Genomic DNA, 21,591 nt, shown 5'->3' with positions numbered 1-21,591 from the left:
AGGGATAATTAACTGTAAAAATATGAAGCCAATAAAAACAAAGCTGCTATTTCAAGTTTTGTTCAACTTGGGTCATGTCCACTCACTATCCCTCAACTCAGCCATCATAATTTTTTTCTGGAAAAACTCTCAACTTTACATAAGCTGAATCCCAGGGTGGACTGGAAACTCTAAACTTTAAACTTTATCACCTTGCCAGTCAACTGAAATATCTCACTAAATTGGCTCAACTCATCCAAATTAGACTCTCTCCGGTTAGAAACTGAACAAGCTCTATGCAAAGACATACCATTATTAGACCTCCCATTTATCAGTCAAACCATCAGGCAACACCACTGTTTTTTTTTTGTTTTTTTTTACTTTTTATTTGTATCGTGCATTTCATGTATTCATTTAAATGCTTTATTCACGTACAATTCATAACAACCGAAAACTACACAGAAAACAAGCAATAAACTAGAAGGAGGACACATACCAATAATAACAAAGAACAAAAAAAAAAGAAGGAAAGAGAGAAAAAACCAAAAAACATACTCTCATGAGACACATCCTAGACTAGAGTTAGAGTTCTCAACGGGTCGGGTCGACAAACCCGACGGGACCCGCCATTGCCATTGTATGATATTGGGGGGTTGTGGCTGCAAAACATAAGGTTGTGATGTTTTTTCTAGCTATCATGAGAAGGATCGATAGTAAGTATAATTTATTTTTCTCAGTTTTGATTCCTACTGGGACGCCTAGTACATATAACTTTGGAACAAGGTTCAATTTCATACCCAGGATTCGTTCTATATCCTTCTGAACATCCTCCCGAACCCCTGTGTATTTGGACAAGCCCATAGTATGTGTGTAAGGTCACCTTGTTGGCCACAACCCCTCCAACATAACCCTGTCAATTTTCCATATTTAGCCATTATAACCAGAGTTCTAAAATACCTAATTTTTACCTTCCAGTCAAACTCCCTCCAATTTGGACTATTTGTTCATTTATGACCAAACAAGCAACTTTCACTCCATTCATTTTCAGCAGTTACAGTATTCAGTTCAAGTTCCCATCTTTTTTTACTCTCTAAATCCTTATTTTCAAGATCATGTTGTAATGCTCTATAAAACCTTGAGATAATCTCCTTTTTCAACTTTTTTTGTTCACAAATTATAAAAAGCTGCTCAATGTGAGAGGGATCCCTTAGAATATATTCCCGATCTTTATTTTTCTGAAGATAATGTCTGACCTGTAGAAATGTATAATGATCATGTATAGATAAATTGAACTCTTGAATTAATTGTTGGAATGATTTGAATATTTGCCCATCAAAAAGTTGGCCAATATATACCAGCCCCTTTTCTGTCCATTTTTTAGACCCAATGTCCATACTAGATGGATGGAAATCTGGATTTGTGGCGATTTTAGTAGCTCTTGACATTGTATTTTGCATTTTTAATTGTTCTTGTTTCATATTTTCCAGGTATTCTGAACCCATTCATTTTTTATTTTTATTTTTTTTCAATCTGTTTGACTCAGGAATGGTAGAGAACCTAGAGAGATTGGGCAGGAGTTCTGTTCCATTCCCACCCACATTGAATCTGTATCTTCTGTAATCCAACCCATAATTGCCTTGAGTTGAGCTGCCCAATAGTAATTTTGCAAACTGGGTAAATTCAAACCTCCGTCCCTTTTGGAACATTGCAGCTTTCTATTATTTATTCTTGCCTTTTTGTTTGCCAAATAAAGTTTGAAATCATTTTATCCAAAAATTTGAAAGCATAAAAAGCAGGCGTGGTAAAATATTAATTCGTACAGTTTCTACTCTACCCATTAATGACAGAGGTAAGATCTTCCACTTTTTCAGATCCTGTCTTATTTCCCTTAACAGTTTTTCATAGTTGGCTGTAAATAATTGGGATGATAATGGTGTTATTACCACTCCCAAGTATTTAAACCCATTCAACTGACTTCTCCCCATAAAGCATCATTGCAATAGTTTTTGTTTCATTAATCAAAAATCCTGAAATTGTTCCATAGTCATTTAAATCCTTCATTAAAGCGGGGATGAATAATGAAGGATTACTAATTAGTGCAAGTATATCATCTGCAAAAAGTGATAGTTTGTGTTCTTTATATCCATCATCAGTTATTCCCCTTATATCTTTATTGTTCCTTATGGTCTCAGCTAGAGGCTCTATACTAATCGTGAATAATAAGTGACTAAGACAGTCGACCTGTCTAACCCCTCTTTCAAGGGGGAAAAAGTTTGAGCAGCACCCATTCACTCTAATGCGGGATTTTGGGTTGTTATAAATAGTTTTTATCCACTTAATGAAGATGGTATTTTATCCAAATACTTAAGTGTTTCATGTAGGAAGCCCCATTTGACTCTGTCAAATGCTTTTTGTGCATCAAGACTGAGCAAGAGAGATATTTGTTTGTTCTTTTGGGCACTTGATATGATATTAATAGTTCTTCTAATATTATTTGCCTGAAGCCTGTTTGATCAGGTTCAATTTTGAAGCCTTTTTTTGTATTCTTTGTGCCAGAATATTGGTTAGTATTTTCAGATCGTTACATAACAGGCTAATCAGTCTGTACCCATCACATTTAGTCGGATCTTTACCTTCTTGATATAATACAGAAATAATAGCTTCAGACCACGTTTGTGGGGCATCTCCTTTAGAAATTTCATAAAACCTCTGTTTTGAAAAGCGTATGGCTCCTTCTGCCTTATATGTCAAAAGTTCATCCAGTTTCGACTTTCTTTTAATTACAAAAGAGTTTCTTTATTGAATGTCATTTTATGTTGGTTCTTGTTTTCTTCAAGTTCCTTTTGTTTTTTCATTCTTATTTTTTTCAGCCTTGAAGATATTTCTATCGTCTTCCCCCGTATAACTGCTTTATAACCTTCCCAAAGAATTGAGGGTGTTACTTCATTATTGTCATTCAGCAGGAAATATTCTTCTAAATTTGTTCTAAGTTCATTCAATACTTCTTGATCTGGTAGAATTGATGTATTAAGTCTCCAATATTTAAAAAGTGTTTCTCCTCCTATGTCTATAGTAAGAATAACTGGTGCATGGTCACTTATTGTTATAGCTTCATTTTTTCAATCCAAAACATTATGCAGATGTTGCTTTGAAATAATAAAGAAATCAATCCTTGAATAACTTTTGTGTGGATTGGAATAGAATGTATAATCTCTTTTTTGGTTTTTCTTGTCCCTCCATGGATCTGCTAGTCCTGCTTCTTGAATCATATTAGTAAGCATTCTGTTTTTTTTTTTTTAAACCTGAGCCAGAAACCGAGGGAAACCTGTCCATTCGTCCATTTTGAACAGCATTAAAGTCCCCACCTATTATCATTGTTCCACTCCCCTTACTAACTATCACATTTGCTATATTCTTAAAAATCCTTCCATCATCTTTATTCGGGGCATAGATGTTTACAATTGTTATAAGAGTATCTCCTATAGTGCCCACAATCAAGATGTATCTTCCTTCTGTATCTTTAATGATGTTCTCAAGGACGAATGGTATCGATTTATGAATTAATATAGTTACCCCTCTTTTTTTACCATAAGATGCATAAAACACTTGATTTATCCATTCCCTTTTTAACTTTTTATTCTCTTCCTCTGTCAAATGTATTTCTTGTAGTAAAGCAATTGAAGATTTAAATTTCTTTGGCTGATTTAGTACTTTCTTTTTATAGGGTGATTTAGGCCATGTACATTGTAAGATGCAAATCTCAGCTTATTCATCATTTCTTCATATCTGTTTTACATTCAAACATTAGTAAATGGTTGTTAGACCAGCTTGCTATATTCCTTTTTTTTAAATATGATTTATTTATTGAGTTTTCAACAAAAAGAACAGACACAGACCTTTACATACATCTGAGTGAGTAAGATACAACAGACCATTGGATGAGGTGAGGTAAGCACTAATAACAGAAAGTGGTGTCACTTAAAACAAGAGGATAAAGTTTAGCCAGTTGGGGGAGCATCCAGCTGCAGGGACTGGACATGCTCTTGAAAGGGTTGCCAAATCTTTAAAAAATTTTCATTGGAGCCACAGAGGGAGTGTTTGATTTTCTCTAATTTCATAAAGGATAAGGCATCCCTTATCCAATGTGTGTGGGAGGGGGGAGACAGGCTTTTCCAGTGCATCAGAATGACAGGCCTCGCTAATAATGTGAGAAAAGCCACCAGTTCAGTGAAGTAGGATGGCAGTGGGTTGGTAGCGGGCAGGACACCGAACAGGCCTACTTAGGGTGACTGGAGGACTTTGGTAGATGTGATGGCCGAGAGTGAGTCAAATACAGAATTCCAGAAACGAGAGAGAGCAGGACAGGTCCAAAACATGTGACTGAGGTTAGCTGGTCCTAAGTGACACTTATCGCAATTTGGATCGGTGCCCGGATAAATGCGAGCTAGTTTGCTTTTAGACCAGTGGACTCTATGAATTACTTTACACTGCAAAACCCCATGCCGAGCGCAAATAGATGATGCATGGACCTATTTCAGAGCGGACTGCAAGACCTCGTCTTAAATGGCAAGTCCAAAAGGGGATAGGCTGCGGCTGCAGTATTAATGGGCATAAGCTCACTTTTCTGAAGATTTAGTTTGTAACCCAAAATTTGCCCAAATTCCTTCAGCATCGCCAACACAAGGGGGACAGATCTGTCTGGGTCAGAGATGAACAGTAAGAGGTCATCCGCATACAATGACAGTTTGTGCTCAGCACCTCCCCTCCAGATGCCCCGGATCTGACTGGACCTGAGGGCCACCGCCAGAGGTCCAATGGTGGTGGCGAACAGTAATGGGGAAAGTGGACAGCCCTGCCGAGTTCCACGACTAAGGGGGATATAATCAGAGTAATCATTGTTTGTGCGGACACAGGCTAGGGGGGATGTATATTAGAGCTTTATCCAAGAAATAAATGTGTTGCCAAATCCAAAGCATCTCAATGCGTGGAACAGATAAGGCCATTCGACACGGTCAAATGCCTTCTCAGCATCCATTGAGATGACTAATTCTGGAGAATCCGAGGACGAGGGTAAGTATATTATATCAAACAGCAGTCTGACGTTGTGAAAGGAGTGTCTGTCCTTAATAAACCCTGTTTGGTCTGTGGAAATAATAGTAGCCAGAACAGACTCTAAGCGTTTTGCCAGCATCTTAGCCAAATCAAATCAAATCAAATTTTATTTGTATAGCCCAAATTCACAAATCACAGTTTGCCTCAGAGGGCTTTACAATCTGTACAGAGACGAAACCCTCTGTCCTTCGACCCTCTATTCGAGTGAGGAAAAACTTGCCCCAAAAAATACCCTTTTAACAGGGAAAAAAAATGCGGAAGAAACCTCAGGAAGAGCCACAGAGGAGGGATCCCTCTCCCAGGACGGACAGACATGCAATAGATGTCGCATGTACAGAGCAGATCAACGAGATCACAATGTATACAATTATAATAGATGGTTGACAGGAATGAAAGTACATAAAGAGGTATTACAGCAATAATAATGAAATGCACATGGAAATGTGATTACTAGTGATAACAGTAGTAGTGGTTAATGGTAAGGATGGTATGTAGTAATGCATTACAATAATAGTAGTGCACAGCTCCACGGACATGCACGGGGGAAAAAACGGCGTCGCCGTCGCACCGAATGCACGCGGCTACGCGGCGCTTTGGGTTGTGAGCGCGCATGTCGCGCGTCTACATTGGAAGCTAATAGGAAGGCTATTATCAGTATAATCAGAGGCAACCATGAATGAGTTCGCCTCAGTTTCACGTGATTGTCACTGTCAGCCTGTTAATTTTACTGACCCGAGCTGAGACGCACCCCAAGTGTCGGTGGCTTTTTAACTCGTTAAATAATTGTGCTCCAGTATAATCGGTACGCCTGAAACTCATCCAGTGAGAAACGTTCCGCGGTGCAAATATAAGTGCGATTAAAATGCGTTAATTTTTTTAACGCGTTCATTTTTGTGTAATTAATTAATCTTAATTAACGCGTTAAAGTCCCGGCCCTAATATATATATATAATAAAAATCATCTCTATATACCATATAAATTGTGTGTGTGTGTGTGTGTGTGTGACTGCAGTGTGAAGCAAGAGCAGTGATATGTTAACACCCGCCAAAACAATAGATACAACATATTCATAAAATATATATTTTAAAAGTACAATAATGAGCTGGAAGGCAAGACCACATAACTTGGTAAGCTTGGCTGGGTAAAGGAGAGCCGGCTTGTAGCCACGCTGATACAGTTCGGCCATGGAGGTCTTGTACTCTGCTTTAGCACGTCGGGACTGTAGTCATCGTAGAAGCGGACCTTGTGGCCTTTGTAGGTCAGATCACCTCGTCTGCGGAAGGTCTCCTGTTGGAAGGTCCAATGACACCCAAGTTTCAGCTTCCTCACAGACGGCATGACATTTTCTCCCAGGATTTCCTGATACTTGATTGAATCCATCTTGCCCTCCACATGCTGCAGGTTTCCAGTGCCAGAGGAAGCAAGGCAGCCCCAGAGCATCACTGAGCCACCGCCATGCGTCACTGTAGGCAGGGTATTCTTATCAGCATATGCTTCATTCTTCATCCTCCAGACATACCACTGATCCATAGGCCCGAAAAGTTCCAGTTTTGTTTCATCGCTCCACAGAACAGAATCCCAAAACCTCTTAGGCTTATTTATATAGTTTTGAGCAAATTGGAGCCGACTTTTCTTGTGCTTTTGGGTCAGTAGTGGTGTACGTCTTGGAGTTCGGGCATGGAGCCCTTCAGCATTTAGTGTGCGCCTTACTGTGGAAACTGAAACAACAGTGCCTGCTGCCACCAAGTCTTGCTGCAGGTCTTTTGCAGTCAGTCGCGGGTTTTTGACCACCTGCCTCCTCAGGACTCTGGTGGCAGCCGTTGGTAGCTTCCTCTTTCTGCCACGTCCAGGTAGTGTAGCCACTGTTCTTTTAACTTTAAACTTGCTAACTATGCTTCCAACTGTATCTCTAGGAACATTCAGTGCCTTTGCTATCTTTTTGTATCCTTTTCCTTGTTTGTGCAAGGCAATGATCTCTTCTCTGAATGTTTTGGACAATTCTCTTGACTTAGCCATATTTCTAACATGCAATGAAATGTCACCATCAACAGTCCAGGTATTTGAGGTGTTCTATCTCAAGCACACCTGATGCAACTAGTGAAGCCCTTGATTGCTTGCATCAGGTGTGCTTGAGACCACACCTGATTTGCAAATGTGTCTCTTATGAGGAATTCTATTCAGGGGGTTGAATATTTTTGAGACTGCAGTAGTCATTGAAAGTAGGATTTAGTGTTGAATTTGGATAAAATCCTTGTAATATTAGTTTTATTTAACTATTTAAACTTTTCTTGTGTAATTTGTTTATTGCAAACACCTGAAAAATTTAAATTTTGCCAATAAACCTAAAATGCAATGAGGGTTGAATAATTTTGATTCCAACTGTATATATGGAAAAAGTAGAGGAAAAAAAATGGTGACGTGGCGATTTCTCTCGGCATGAAGCACTAAGTGCATTTGCAACTTCTCTAATCAAAGTTGCGAAAGGTACTCACTAAATATGAGCAAACAATCTTTCTTTTCTGTCCCAATCATTGTCTATATATCTTCCACTCAAAAGTGTCAGTATTTTCTCACCCGACCGTTCCTCGTGATGAGATCTCAAGCTCTTGACTGTTCTTTCTTTGTCTCTATTGACAGTCCACACTGAGGAATGTGGTAGTTGAACTTCACCCATGAAGATGAGACCGCGTCCATGAAGGCTTGCAAATCTTGGTTTGTCATTGTCAGTAGGCCACTTCTTTCTCTCCTCCCTCGCGCAGTGGTCCAGTCCTCCCATGTCCTCCAGGGGCTGTCGTTTTTTTCCACCTCAGCATGGATCCCCAACTCCTTAAGAGCTGATGCGGCTTTTAGTTGTCTGGGATATGGAGACTGAGCCTTAATTATTCTTCTCTTTCAGTTTTTTAATTACATCCCACACCCGCACAATTCCATTTTTTAGCTGTAGCTGTAAAGCTGACTGGATCAGTCTGGTCACAAATCCAATCATATCTTTATTCTGGGATCCCATGAATTTGTATATTCTTTCTGCATGATCTTGATCCCAGGTCCTCACATTTGGCTGAGAGTTTGGTCTCCTTGAAAAGCAAGAAGGCAATGGCTCGTTCAACCTCCTTTATTGTGTTCCTCAAGCTGTTCCTGAGTAGTGTTTACGGTGTGTCAGGGCATATCGTCCTGCTGGGGGGCCACTGCCATCGGGTAGTATTGTTGTGATGAGGGGGTGTACTTGGTCCACAACAGTGTTTGGATGGGTTGTGCGTGTCAAGTGGCATTCACATGAATGCCAGCACCCAAGGTTTCCCAGCAGAACATCGCATTGTAATGAGATGATCAATGTTATTCACGTCACCTGTCAGTGGTTTTAATATTGTGGCTGATCGGTGTATATGTCAGCACATCAGATAATGCAATATGCCTCCCAAATACCAAATGGGAACAAGATCTCTCAATCGCTACCAACCCCCAACTTTTGGACCCGAATCTGCAGTAATAATTCCAACAAATGCAAAAACACGAACCTACAGCTCACAAATAGTAAATGTTTTCATAGAATACACTACACGAGTGAGAAATTACACAAAATGGGATTTATTGACACCGATAGATGTAAACACTGTTAATAAAACAAAACTGACACTTACTTAAAGATGAGGACGAAATTATTAGCCCCCCTATGAAAATGTAATTCTTTTGAAAGTATTTCCCAAGTGCTGTTAAACAGAGCAAAGAATTTTTAACACAGCTTTTCCAAACATCCTAGTTTTATTTTGGATGCTTACATTATTTTACTTTCCACACAGAAATTAAATTATTTCACAAAAACCAAAAACTACCAGGGTCAAAGTTATTAGCCCCCCTGATGTTAATAGTCAGTTGCTGTCCTTTTTGCTTGATAACAGCCTGCAGTCTTTTGTTGTAGTTTTCAACAAGTCTCTGACATGTCTTCTGAGGAATCCCAGCCCATTCTTCTTTGGCAAATCTCTCAAGTTCCTCCAGATTTGATGGCCTTCTGGCATGGACCTTGGTCTTTAGTTCACCCCACAGATTTTCTATGGGATTCAAGTCAGGGCTTTGTGCAGGCCAGTCAATAATGTTCACTTTGGTCTTCTGGAGGTAGTTCTTCACCAGGAGTGACGTGTGTTTTGGGTCGTTGTCGTGTTGGAAGACAAAGCGACGACCCAGACCCAGTTTTGCTGCTGACTGCTTGATGTTTTCTTTCAAAATCTTCACATATCCTTCTTTCTTCTCTCTATGGCTAAAGAGCTCGAGTTTCATCTCATCTGACCAAAGGACATGCTTCCAGTATGCATAATCTTTCTCCAGGTTGTCCTTAGCATACTTCAGTCTGGCTTTAAGGTGCCTCTTCTGCAGAAGTGGAGTTTTTCTTGGTCTGCAACCTCGCAGTCCTGTGCAGAGCTCTAGTGATCGTCTTCGTTGAAACTACAATTCCCGACTTGGCTAAGTCATTCACTAGTGTCTTGGCAGGTGTTCTGGGGTCTTTAGACACATCTCTCACTAGTCTTCTTTCCAGGGTCTTTGAAATGTTTCGCTTCCTACTTCTGCCAGGCTTGTTCTGTACGGTGTGGCTCTCTTTGAATTTCCTGATGATGCTTCTCACTCCAGTTCTTGACACTTGGAAACGCTGGGATAACTTTGTATATCCTTCTCCTGCTTTGTGAGCATCAACAATTCTTTTTCTCAAGTCCTAACTGATTTATTTTGTTTTCTGCATGATGCTTTCTCAAGTGCCAGCTACAACCCTTACTAAAGTATTTATACTGTGTGTAAATTGGGAGAGAACTCTTAATTAGGGCCCGAGCACGAATCTCGTGCGAGGACCTATTGTATCTGTAAGGATTGTTTATTATTATTCTCCTTCTTCCTTCCACTCGACTGCATATTTGGCGGCCTGAACATACCCCAAAACTCACCAAACTCGGAACATACGTCACATGTGCGCGCCCACTTCTGAATCCAACATGATTTGGGGTGGGTGTGGCCAGGGGACTCCATAGCGCCACCTAATGTCTCTGTGTCCCCGTGACAACTTTCTCGGATCGTCGTGAAATTCGCAGGAGTCATGGGTCTCAAGGATTTAGGCAGGAATTTTTGTCGGAATTTTTGCAGCAACAGGAAGTCAGCCATCTTGAATGGCCTGCGGCGATTTTCATTTTTCCGATGCTGTTTTCGGGACTTTAGGATGTTCGCAGGCTCACCAAATTTGGCCTGTAGCTCCTTACCCATGCGTACGTTAATTCGATACCACAACTGCCCTCATGCGTAGCACGATAGCTCAGTAGCGCCCCCTAACGCCCCCCTTATGGCTTTTCCCATTCATTTTTTTTCATATCTATGCCTTGTACTTTATTTAACTAGTCCGACAGATTTAACGCTACAGACTTCACACTCTCTAAGTATCATCCTGAGACCTTGATGATGACACCCTGTCAAAAGCTTTTGCCTCCGATATCCCTGGTGGGCATGGCGGTGCGGTTATTTGGGGGCATTTTATTAGGAAAAAATAAAAGTGTAAATATCGCCGTCTATCGGCCAACCTTCGGCTGTTAACGGTTATCGATAGATAGATAATATATAATCGGCCAGCAAATAAATCGGTCGGCCCTAATTCATATATATATATATATGCACACACATGTATTTCATTTGTTTCTTTTCCAAATCATAATTACTTCTATGTTTATATTTATTTACCCATATATTCACCATTGCTCACTTGTTGCATTCTTTTTACTTTCTTGTTACACAATAAGTGCTAAATAAAACTTTTGGAGAGATACAATGATACTGCATTTTGAGAACGGCTCATTCTATTGGTGTAACAAAAACAGGTGTGTGTAAGCAGGTAAACTTAACAACCGTTATACCCCACATTTGAGTAAAGCTGGCACAAAAGCCTTTCCAGCAGGTTGGAATATTTCATTTCAGTTATTTTCAACACAATAAGCCTTTCATGTTTTGCCATTTTACATGTTTTGCCAGTTTACAAAAATATCAGTGCAGTAGTGGTCACTAAAATTACAATAAAAAGACAAAGATGTGGCAGGGCAATTGGTTTAGTTCAGACACATGGTTTTTATTGGAACATGTTAGGACTGTGTTTATTATACAGTGTGAAACAGTGATATGATCAGGCTAAGGTATATACAATGTGAATTATGTTGTGTTTTGAATGTTTTTTTGTAGTGTGTGAATTAAATAGTTTTGAATTCAGAAATCAATGTATGGTAGAGAACATATCAGGACGTGAGATGAGGTAAAATTCCCCTTCACCTAAGGTGTAGGGGTTTGTTAGTATTAGAACAGGTCAGGAAGTCATATGAGGGGCAGTTCTCTTCACCTGAGGTGTTAAGAGGACGGTAGATAGGATGACACTTACTGTCCGATAAAACATCAAAGGGTCACTGCCCTGGGAAAGGCAAACATCAGGGGGTCATTGTTTGGGGAAGGAGTAATTAACAACTGTCATAAAGTATGTAACCCCTATACTGTTGTATTTAAGTCATTAACATTTGGAAGACTGGAGAGAACACTGTGGGTCTCCTCCCCATGCTGCATGTATTAAAGAGATCTGATTACCCGAGTCTAAAATTCTTGAGGGAATTAGCAACTCTACCTCAACAAGGAGAATTTCCCTTACGAAGCTCTCTGTACATGTAAGATAGTATTAGCAGGATCTTTATTTTTGATTTCACAGACAGGATCTATTAATTATTTCACTCAGATGATGTCAGTACTCATAATATATACATCACAGGGCCATCTGCCCTCTTTTAGGAAGAAAGTAAGGAACTGTTTTGCACAAAACTTATGGTTTTATATTGTCACCTTGCGGAAACATGGACTGCAGAGAAAAAAGGTACTACTACTACTTACAAACTAAATGAGATCTTCAGCCACTTTACACCTATTTTTCAATGTCACTCGGTTCAATGATTGATACAGCATGATCTTCCAGCTCTGCAGGCCTGGTTGTTTCTTCATTAGGGTAGAAGCCAGAACTGCTCCTTGTTCATTCCTGGAGCAAGAATTTTGTGATTTACTAACTTTACACAATATCTAACAGTTTCATTGCTGCAGTTAGATACACGTAATAAACCTTGTAATGTCCTCAAAAATGTATAGCAAATACATAAGTCTCATAACCATTATGCCAGGTCATTACAATATGATGAATTGAATGATGATGTGACTGGGTCTGTACAATTGCAATTTACAGTCATCTGTTATAAATAAAAGTAATCAATAACCAACAGCAGAGCAAGAATACAGCTGGTCAAAATAAGACTGCTATCTTATGATCTTCACGTGTGGTGTTTGTGTCCACGTTTGTTTTCATGTCACTTTGCCGTTGCTGAAGCTTAGTGAGCTATAATGTTTTCACATCACGCTGTTACAGTTTGTGTTGTCATTAGTTACGCAAAAGATATGTTTCTGAAAACAGACAACGTTAGATGTTACTTACTGGTCTAGAGAAACGTTGCAAGTTCATCTTTTTACTGCCACAGCTGTCTCCAGTGTTGGAAAGCCCAGACATAATGTACTCTTGTCTAGCTTCTTTTTAAGTCACTACTTTTCTTGGCCAGGGATGTGGTTTCTTTTTAGGGGCAGCTGTTTGAGATCATTATAAAAGCCTTTCTTTTTTTTTGGAGCTTCTGCATCTTTTCGTTTACTGGATAACTTACTGAGGCTGTAAGCGGTATCTCACTCCAGCCAGCTAGACTTCTTTATCCTTTCCTGTGGCACGCTAGAGGCTACAGTGACTCACTATCGCCCCTCAGGCCAGGAGGACTTATGAACATATTACAGAAGGGACGATCTGTCCTGGCTGCTTCGGGCTGCTTAGCTTTGGATAACATCTTGGACATAATGCCAGAACTGTTACTTCTTCACACTTGATAGGGTCAGTTAATTTTTTGAATGTTTTAAACTTAAATTATGTCCAGATCTTACAAAGTACACCTTTTAAAGAGATACTGAACTATCAGCAAACATGCAGGTATGCTTCGTATTGGAAACTAAAAGCTGTATTTGTAGCTACAAAACTATATCAGTTCTGTGATGGGAAGTGATGAGTTGGGAACATGATTCTTTTTAAACTCACTCCGTTGAATGTATTGAATTTTCAGTTTCAGTTTGATTAGCAGTGAGGTGACAGCATTTCTTTATTCAGTAATGGTTGGTAATCTATCTTTTTTCCCCTTTTAGTCTGACTTCCAATCAGCGCTGAAGATCCATAATGCTGTGGCCACCAGCATGCACCGACCCTCGCCTCCGTACCCACACACACAGCAGGCACTTCAGCTGGCCATGGAGGTAACACATGGTTGTATGTTGTCTTTGAAATAGATATTCATCATGGTCATCACACACACACACACACACACACACACACACACACACACACACACACACACAGAGCAACAGCCCAGGTCAGCAAGTGTCTAATAACAAGGTTGGAGACAGAGCAGCTCTATTCAGGATCAATTAGAACTGAAACACTAGTGCTGACAGTGCTTGTAATTACACATACTTGTGTATATGCAAACACACATAAAGGCATTCCTGTCAGCCAATATCATGTTCACTGATCATATTTTAAAACAATGCATGATACCACATTCAGTTTTTGCTCAAATGTTGTTTAATTCATTAGAGAGACTAATTAACATCACTAATTATTAAAGCAAAGTAGAGAATCTAACTCTGATGACACCGGGTTGATGATAAGCAGTTCAAGCTAAGCCAACTTCAAGGATGCTACATCGATCAGTGCTGCAATGATTTTTCCTCCACAGTGTTGAGCTGGCAAGCTGTGAGAGCTATTCATGGCTCATTTCAGTGGGATTATTAAAGAGCAGCACATAATTTCTGCTCCATGTTGGCATCCCTCCCCCTGCTCTGCATTTGTCTTTAGAGAAGAAAAGCTGCGGTTCATACTGCACTCCCAGATACATGTTCCTTTGTAATTGTTAATGGAGAAAAAATGATTAAATTAAAAACAGTCACAGTGGGCAGGACAATTTCAAGCTCTCAAAATACTTCAATATAGTCTATTTCATAACTTATGTCCTCCTAGCTATAGATTATTTTAGGCCAAGGGCAGATTGGAACAACCTTAAATCCTTACCCATTTTGAAATTAGGTAGAAATTTCACCAATGTTCTTCCAGCTACATCAAGTCTTTGATTCTCCTTAGCTATTTCATACATTGGTATTCCAATATGATGTCTCTTTGTCGGATTTAAACCTGAGCCCAGCTTTAGACGAACCTATGATTATCAATTAAGCTAACTGTGAATTTTGAGTAAGAGCATTTAACAGCGGTAGAATATGGCAGATAATCTCTTAATGCATAATGACACTGTGATGTTCAGAAATTTCTGCAGTTGATAATATATCATACAATCCCAATTCCCAAAAAGTTGGTACACTGTATAAAATGTAATTAAAAACAGATTGCAGTCATTTGCAAATTAACTGTGTTCATTACTGTGTTTGACAAAGTGGCGAACCTTGCCCCAACTTTGTTTCGTGAACAACTGAGCCTATTGAGGACCCTTTCTTACCCAATCATGATACCTTCACCTGTTACCAGTTAACTTGTTTGTTTTTGGTTTTTTTTACAATTTTTATTTAGTAATCAACAACAACAATACAATACAAAACAATTTCCTCAGAGATAAGGAGTGGAAAAGAAAAACATTAACAACAAAAACAACAAACAAACAAGTGTAGTTGTGTCAGTATGTGTTCAGGCCACCTTATTGACCATGCCTTTCTTTGTATGTCAACCATTTCCCCCAGCCTTTTATAAAGAGATCTTCTTTCATTTTCAGCTTGTATGTAAGATGCTCCATCACAAGTATCTCATCAATAATTAACAACCATTGTTTTTAACTTGGAGCGTCAGTCTTAAGCCGGTTCTTAGTAACCGCTTTCCTTTCAGCTGCCAGGAGGATCTTGACCAAATACTGGTCTCCTACATGTACACTTCCTTCCAAATGTCCGGGGTATAGAACAAGACAAGATTTAGGATTTACATATCCCAATACACCACAGAGAGCTGAATGAACATCACTCCAGAAGGGCTGTATATTTGTGCATTTCCAAAAAATATGTGTGTGATCTGGATTCATGTGGTTACATTGTCTCCAGCTGAGCATTCATCTGTTTACTTTTAATTTTAGGTGTGATGAAATAACGAATTGGATTCTTCCAATTAAATTCTCTAAATCTCAGTGATTGTGTTGTAGTTTGTTGTGTTTTCCACATATCATACCACATCCCCTCTGGAATCTCATCACCCAGCGCCCTTTCCCATTTGGCTTTAACATATGGTGTTGAATCTATTCTAGAGTCCATTAAACAACGATATAAAACTGACACTGCTTTCGGGATAGCACTGCTATAAGCTTGTACAAGTACCTTTATGATAGGATGTGTTTTATCCTCATTCGTTTTAATATTTTTGATGTAATAGTCCCTCATTTGTAGATATCTAAATAGGTCCTGATTAGTTAGATAATATGTGTTTTTTAGTTCTTAGTTCCCCCCTGTTAATAGTTGTGCATATGGCTGTAATTCCCTTTTCTGCCCAATGTTTAAATCTATTATAACATTTTCTTGGTATGAATTTGTCATCAAAATTTGCAGCATAGGATTCCAATCCATTTTAGTAGTCCTAATTCCTTTCCTAATTTTAGTTGTTTCACTGTGGAATACCATGTATCTAAAGTATAGGATATCACTGGGTTAAGATCATACTCCTCTTTTATGTAAGTGGGGGTCTCTGTTTCCCCAATACTTGTTTGAATTGGGTATTTTAAAGTAGAAACTTCAATATCTTTCCATCAAACTACATAACCTTCATTACACCAGTAAATTAATTGGCGCAGTTGCGCAGCATGAAAGTATTCTTTTAGATTCAGAAGTGCCATTCCCCCTTTGTCTTTAGATAGTTATAGTGTAGTATAACGTATTCTTGGTCATTTACCTCCCCACGCAAATCTTGATATGCACTTATCCCATTTAAAATATTGGTCTTTTGATATATCTACAGGCAGAGATAAGAACACATATAACAGACGTGGCAAGGTGTTCATTTTAATCACATTTATCCATTTAATCCCAGTGGATAAGTGAACCATCTGTCAATATCTTCCCTTCGGTTTTTGTCAATATGTTCATAGTTACTTCTATATAATTTGGAAAGGTCTTTAGTTATGTTTATGCCCAAATATTTGATTGATTTTGCTTCCCAGTTTATTTTCCATTCCTTAAGTTCCTGATTTGACGAGCAGTTTAACATGAGAATTTGAGTTTTGAGTATATTTACTTTATAGCCTGAATACAAACCAAATTTTCCAAGAATTTGTGTAAGCTGCGTAAATTCACTAGGTTTTCTAAATAGATCACAATATCATCCGCAAACAAGCTTATTACATGTTTTGGTTTATTAATTTCTATTCCTTTTATTGAGGTGTCTTGTCTGACCATTTGGGCTAATGGCTCGATACATAGGGCAAACAACGTAGGACTAAGGCAGCAGCCTTGTCTGGTTCCTCTTTCCAAATCAAATCTCTCTGAAAGAGAGACATTGACTTTTACTCTAGCTGTGGGGTTGTTATAGATAGACTTGATGCACTGAATTGATTTAGTGTTGAACCCAAATTTTTCCAAAGTTAAATATAAAAATTCCCAATAGACTATCAAATGCTTTTTCAGTGTCCAAGCTGATCAAAGCCACTGGTATGTTATTTTTATGTATTTTACTTATAATATGCAACTTTCTTCTAATATTATCTTGCGTTTGTCTATCCCTAACAAACCCTCTTTGATCCTTGTCAATCAAGTCTGGTACAAATGTTTGGAGCCTGTTTGATATAATTGAAGCATACATTTTGTAATCGACATTTAATACTGATATCTAGGGGTGCAACGGATCAAAAAACTCACGGTTCGGATCGTTTCTCTGATCAGAGTCACGGATCGGATCATTTTTCGGATCAGCAAAAAAAAAAAAAAAAAAAAAAGACAAGACAAATAAACATAACTTTGTCTTTCGTTTATTATGTAAAACACTTGTTAAAATGTATAAAATCAATTTAAAGTGCACAAGGCATAATATCTTCTTTTTAACATTATTAATGAAAAACAACTTAAAGTGCAATATAAGAAGGCTATAAACACACCGATAGCATTTGTGATGGCTTTAGCCCGGTCAGATTGTGCAGCAAGGGGCTGCTTAAATGCCGGCGGTGATAAGCCTTTGTTTTCACTCCTGTCAGTGAAACACCGGGGTGATGTTGCTTCAAATGCGTGGCCATGCTTGATGTGTTTCCACTAGGGGTGTCACGATTCTCCAAATCCTCGATTCGATTCAATTTTGATTCTAAGGTCACGGTTCGATTGGATTCTCGATTTTTACATTTGTTTTGTTTTTAAGCACAGGTTGCTATGCCATTTTTAGACTAGACTTTTATGCAATATAATATCTGACCTTTGTTCACAATGTACCACACTACATTGTCAAATTTAAAACATTTATTAACAACGTAATGTAACAATAACTTATATCTTCAGTCAATTGGAAACTTAAACAACATAACCTGCCATCTAGTTTTCTCTTTTGTAACTGCAGTCTTCTTTACAGAAGATGACATTCAAGTTCACAACAAAACAAACCATGTCCATAGTCTTCTCTGAACAATTAAAGGTGACATATTATGCTCATTTCTGCTTGTTGACATGGGTCCTTGGTGTCTAAATGGAATGTTAGTAACATGCTTTGGTCGAAAAAAACGAAGGATTGAGCACAGCAGGGTTGTTTACACACCAGTTTCAGAGCCCTGCTCTAAGCGGCCGGTTTGAGTGCCTTTCCCTTTAATGCTACTGAGCTACTGTGTGCGCCGCCCACCTCTTCCTGCCGGGCGGAAGACGTGAGGACAGCATCGCGTGACCAAGGCAACGAGCGATACACAGCAACTTTCAATAAAGTTGAGGGGAAAAAACGAAGAAAAAAAAGAAAAAACAACAACAACGAGCAATACACAGCGCAACGCAACTTTTCTGTGTCCGTTCCTGCATATAACTGATAGTAGCACAGCAGACATGTAGCAGGTAACCCCTGTCTCCAGATCCAAAACAAAGTAGTGATTGCTTTACTCGATTAACGTTTTGGTACTCTCAGGTCTGGGGGGTATTCCAGAAAGGAGGTTCAACAAACTCTGAGGCTAACCCTGAACTCTGAGTTGACTTACCCTGTGAAGTGAAACTCTGAGTTTTCAGTTCCAGAACAGCTGATCTGAGTTAGGTTAGTCGACTCTGAGTATGTGAACTCTGAGTTGAGCTCGTGCCTGACGACTAGTAAAAAGCCATCATCAGTGGAGCTCCGATACTGTGATTCTCCATGGCAACAGGGGAGAAAACAGGAAGCAGACATTTTCTGGGGGTAAAAAAAAAGTAACACGGCTGCGACCGTAATAAAAATCACTGACAGAGTTTTAGATGCGGCCGTCTTTTCATTTTGAATTTAACATCACTTTCTTCTATATTAGCCTTTGAGGAAGTGGTTGATTGTTGTTCAATGTTTTATTTTATTTTATTTAAATCGGCTGAAAATGAAATATAAAAACAGTCTCACGATGGCTCCTCACTTTGGTTTTATTTCACATATTAAACAAAGTAAAAGTTTATTCAGTGGATATTGTAACTTGTGTGTTAAACAGCATCTGTCGGTGGTAAAAGCTACTACATCTGTGTCCTAACATCCTGCTGAGTAGATGAACATGAAGTGGTGCTCACCTCCACCCCCACCACGTCCGCCAGAGGCAGAGGAGCTAGTCCTGAGTCAGGTCGCTGGGTGTCCAGAGGCTGAGGGCGTCACTCACCCCCAGGACCCAACATTAGAGGCAGACACACACTTACTGTCTACAGATTGAACTAGAAGTCATTTAATCTTATACTCAATGCGGCGGAAAACTAGAAACACCAACTTTGAAATTGCGTTGATATATATACTGATGGTTACTTTTGTCGCTATCTGTGGGAAATAAAGAAAGCCAAATGAAATGTGAGTTATTTCTCTTTTTTTGGCTGCTGGAAGGTGATTGACTAACCTGCGAAGTGATAAAAAAAAAAAAAAAACGAAGAGGATTGTTCAGACCTGAGAGCACATCAGCGATGACGTGTAGCCTGATATTCACTGTGCGGCCGGAGAATATAAACGACGGACTGATGAGAAGCGGTCTACTGTTCGGTTCAGTCCTCGTCAGGGAGTGAGAGCTCATCTAAATGAATCTAAATTCTCCTCCTGGTGTAAAACTATGTGAATTATTTCTGCTTCAACATGATCGGACTGAGAAGGAAAGGACAGCCGCTGTCAGACAGCTCCGTCAGACTCAGGGTTTCTTCAGGTAAACCTGCCAGTGAGCAGGTTAGGTTCACAGAGTAAGTTACCGCAGTAACAGACCCAGAGTTTAAGTTACCTCTCTTTCTGGAACTGAAAACTCAAGAGTTTCTCTCATCTCAGGGTTAACAAACTCAGAGTTTTCCCAAAACCTGCTTTCTGCAGCTCACCGTCCACTAACAACTGAGACCATTTCATACCGTCTCCTCTGCGTGTTCACGGCGGAACAGGAGCTCACCGTCCACTAACAACTGAGACCATTTCATACCGTCTCCTCTGCGTGTTCAACGTTGATAACTTCACATGTACTGTAGTTCAGCCTCATATTTACATCGACGGTTAGCGTTAGCTTGTGTACTAAACGGCCAAAGTAACACAAACTACACTGTTAAATAAATACTTACAGTTCCATCATCTGTGGCGTTGCCAGCGTTATACTGACCCTGGTTGCTGAAACAGTCCGGCGTGAAGTGACTGGCACAGACCATAACGCTTTTGCTCACTGAAGCTGGGACGTTTCCCTGATAAATGAAATGAAGGCACTTAGCTCTGATATCCTCTTTGGTAGGGAGGCGATGTAGCGAAACATGAGGATCCGTGCATCCGATGACAGAGCAGCAGTGCTTGGCTTTCGGGTTGTACATGGTAGCGGTCATGCTGTCGCGTACAAGCGAAGCAAGAACGAGAAAATGGCGGATCCTCGTTCAGGTAGCTGGCGTAGTGTGGGAGGAGATACCCAGCGCGAGGGCTGGAGTATTCAAATCACCCGGACTGTTACGTAACAATCCGGGTGAAATCCAGCTCCACCAGCTCTTTGGTCTTTGTTGTGTTGAGCTGCAGGTGGTTCAGCTCACACCATGTGACAAAGTTGTCCACCACAGCCCTGTATTCAACCTCCTCACCCTTGCTAATGCATCCAACAACAGCAGAGTCATCAGAAAACTTTTGAAGATGGCAAGACTGTGTCTGGTAGCTGAAGTTCGTGGTTTTAAGGGTGAAGAGGAAAGGAGAGAGGACAGTCCCTTGCGGGGCCCTGGTTGTTACTGACCACTGCATCTGACACACAGTGCCACAAGCGCACGTACTGTGGTCGGCCAGTGAGGTAATCCACAATCCAGGACACAAGGGGGGGATCCACCAGCATCGCCGTCAGCTTGTCACCCAGTAGAGCAGGCCTAATGGTATTGAAAGCACTGGAGAAGTCAAAGAACGTGACCCTCACAGTGCTCCCCGGCTTATCCAGGTAGGCGTAGATACGGTTCAGCAGGTAGATGATGGCATCCTCAACTCCAATCCGGGGCTGGTAGGCGAACTGGAGGGGATCCAGGTGCGGCCTGACCGTAGGCCTGAGCTGCTCCAGGACGAGTCTCTCCAGGGTCTTCATGATATGTGACGTCAGTGCCACCGGTCGGTAGTCCGAGAAACCATTGGGCTGCGGCGTCTTTGGCACTGGAAGGAGGCAGGACATCTTCCATATCACAGAGACCCTCTGGAGGCTTAGGCTCATGTTGAAGACACGATGAAGCACTCCACAGAGCTGTTTGGCACAGGCTCTGAGAACCCGTGAGCTGACACCGTCAGGGCCTGCAGCCTTACCGGTGGGGAGTTTGCTCAGCTGTCTCCTAACATGAAGCGGTGTAAACAACGCAGGTCGAGGAGGGGGAGAATTATCTGTGTCTTTTCCTTTTTAAGTTTGGTCATTATTTTAGCTCTTTTGACTTTCCTAAGCCATTGTCATTCAAAGAAAGGAATTTAATTTCTTCTTGTTTGGTATCCATAAACAATATTAGTTCTGTTAACTTTGTGATGATTCCCCCACAGGCTTTCAGTTGAACGTTCAGGAACAAATAACATTTTCAGAACCAGTTTAGTGCTTATTTTAGCTACATACAAAGAAAGTGACCTCCATAAAGAGATGTCATAAATGATCCCCACGTTATCCACATCGCATCCTCTCTCCGACAGGTCGCTGGTTGCCTCTTCTGCACTGCCATAGATTTTCACTCCGCTGGCCCATCTTATTAAGAGATGTCTGAAAGCAGATGCCTTCTCTCTTTAAGATCTTCTTGATGTT

The 21,591-nt window shown here is 40.1% G+C and overlaps 1 protein-coding gene across 2 annotated transcripts in view; it reads left to right on the top strand.

Annotated features, from left to right (window-relative positions):
* Positions 1–21,591, top strand: part of pals1a (protein associated with LIN7 1, MAGUK p55 family member a) — a 74,709-nt gene that overhangs the window by 34,384 nt on the left and 18,734 nt on the right. For both annotated transcript variants that reach the window (XM_084380844.1, XM_084380843.1), the window contains exon 5: positions 13,316–13,423. In XM_084380844.1, the coding sequence (XP_084236970.1) occupies positions 13,316–13,423 (108 nt within the window). The remainder of the gene's footprint in view (positions 1–13,315; positions 13,424–21,591) is intronic.

This window comes from Pagrus pagrus, assembly GCF_965226575.1.
Source record: "Pagrus pagrus genome assembly, chromosome: 18".
Lineage (NCBI taxonomy): Eukaryota > Metazoa > Chordata > Actinopteri > Spariformes > Sparidae > Pagrus > Pagrus pagrus.
The sequence above is the reverse complement of the archived record's forward strand: the minus strand, read 5'-3'. Positions and strand labels throughout refer to the sequence as shown.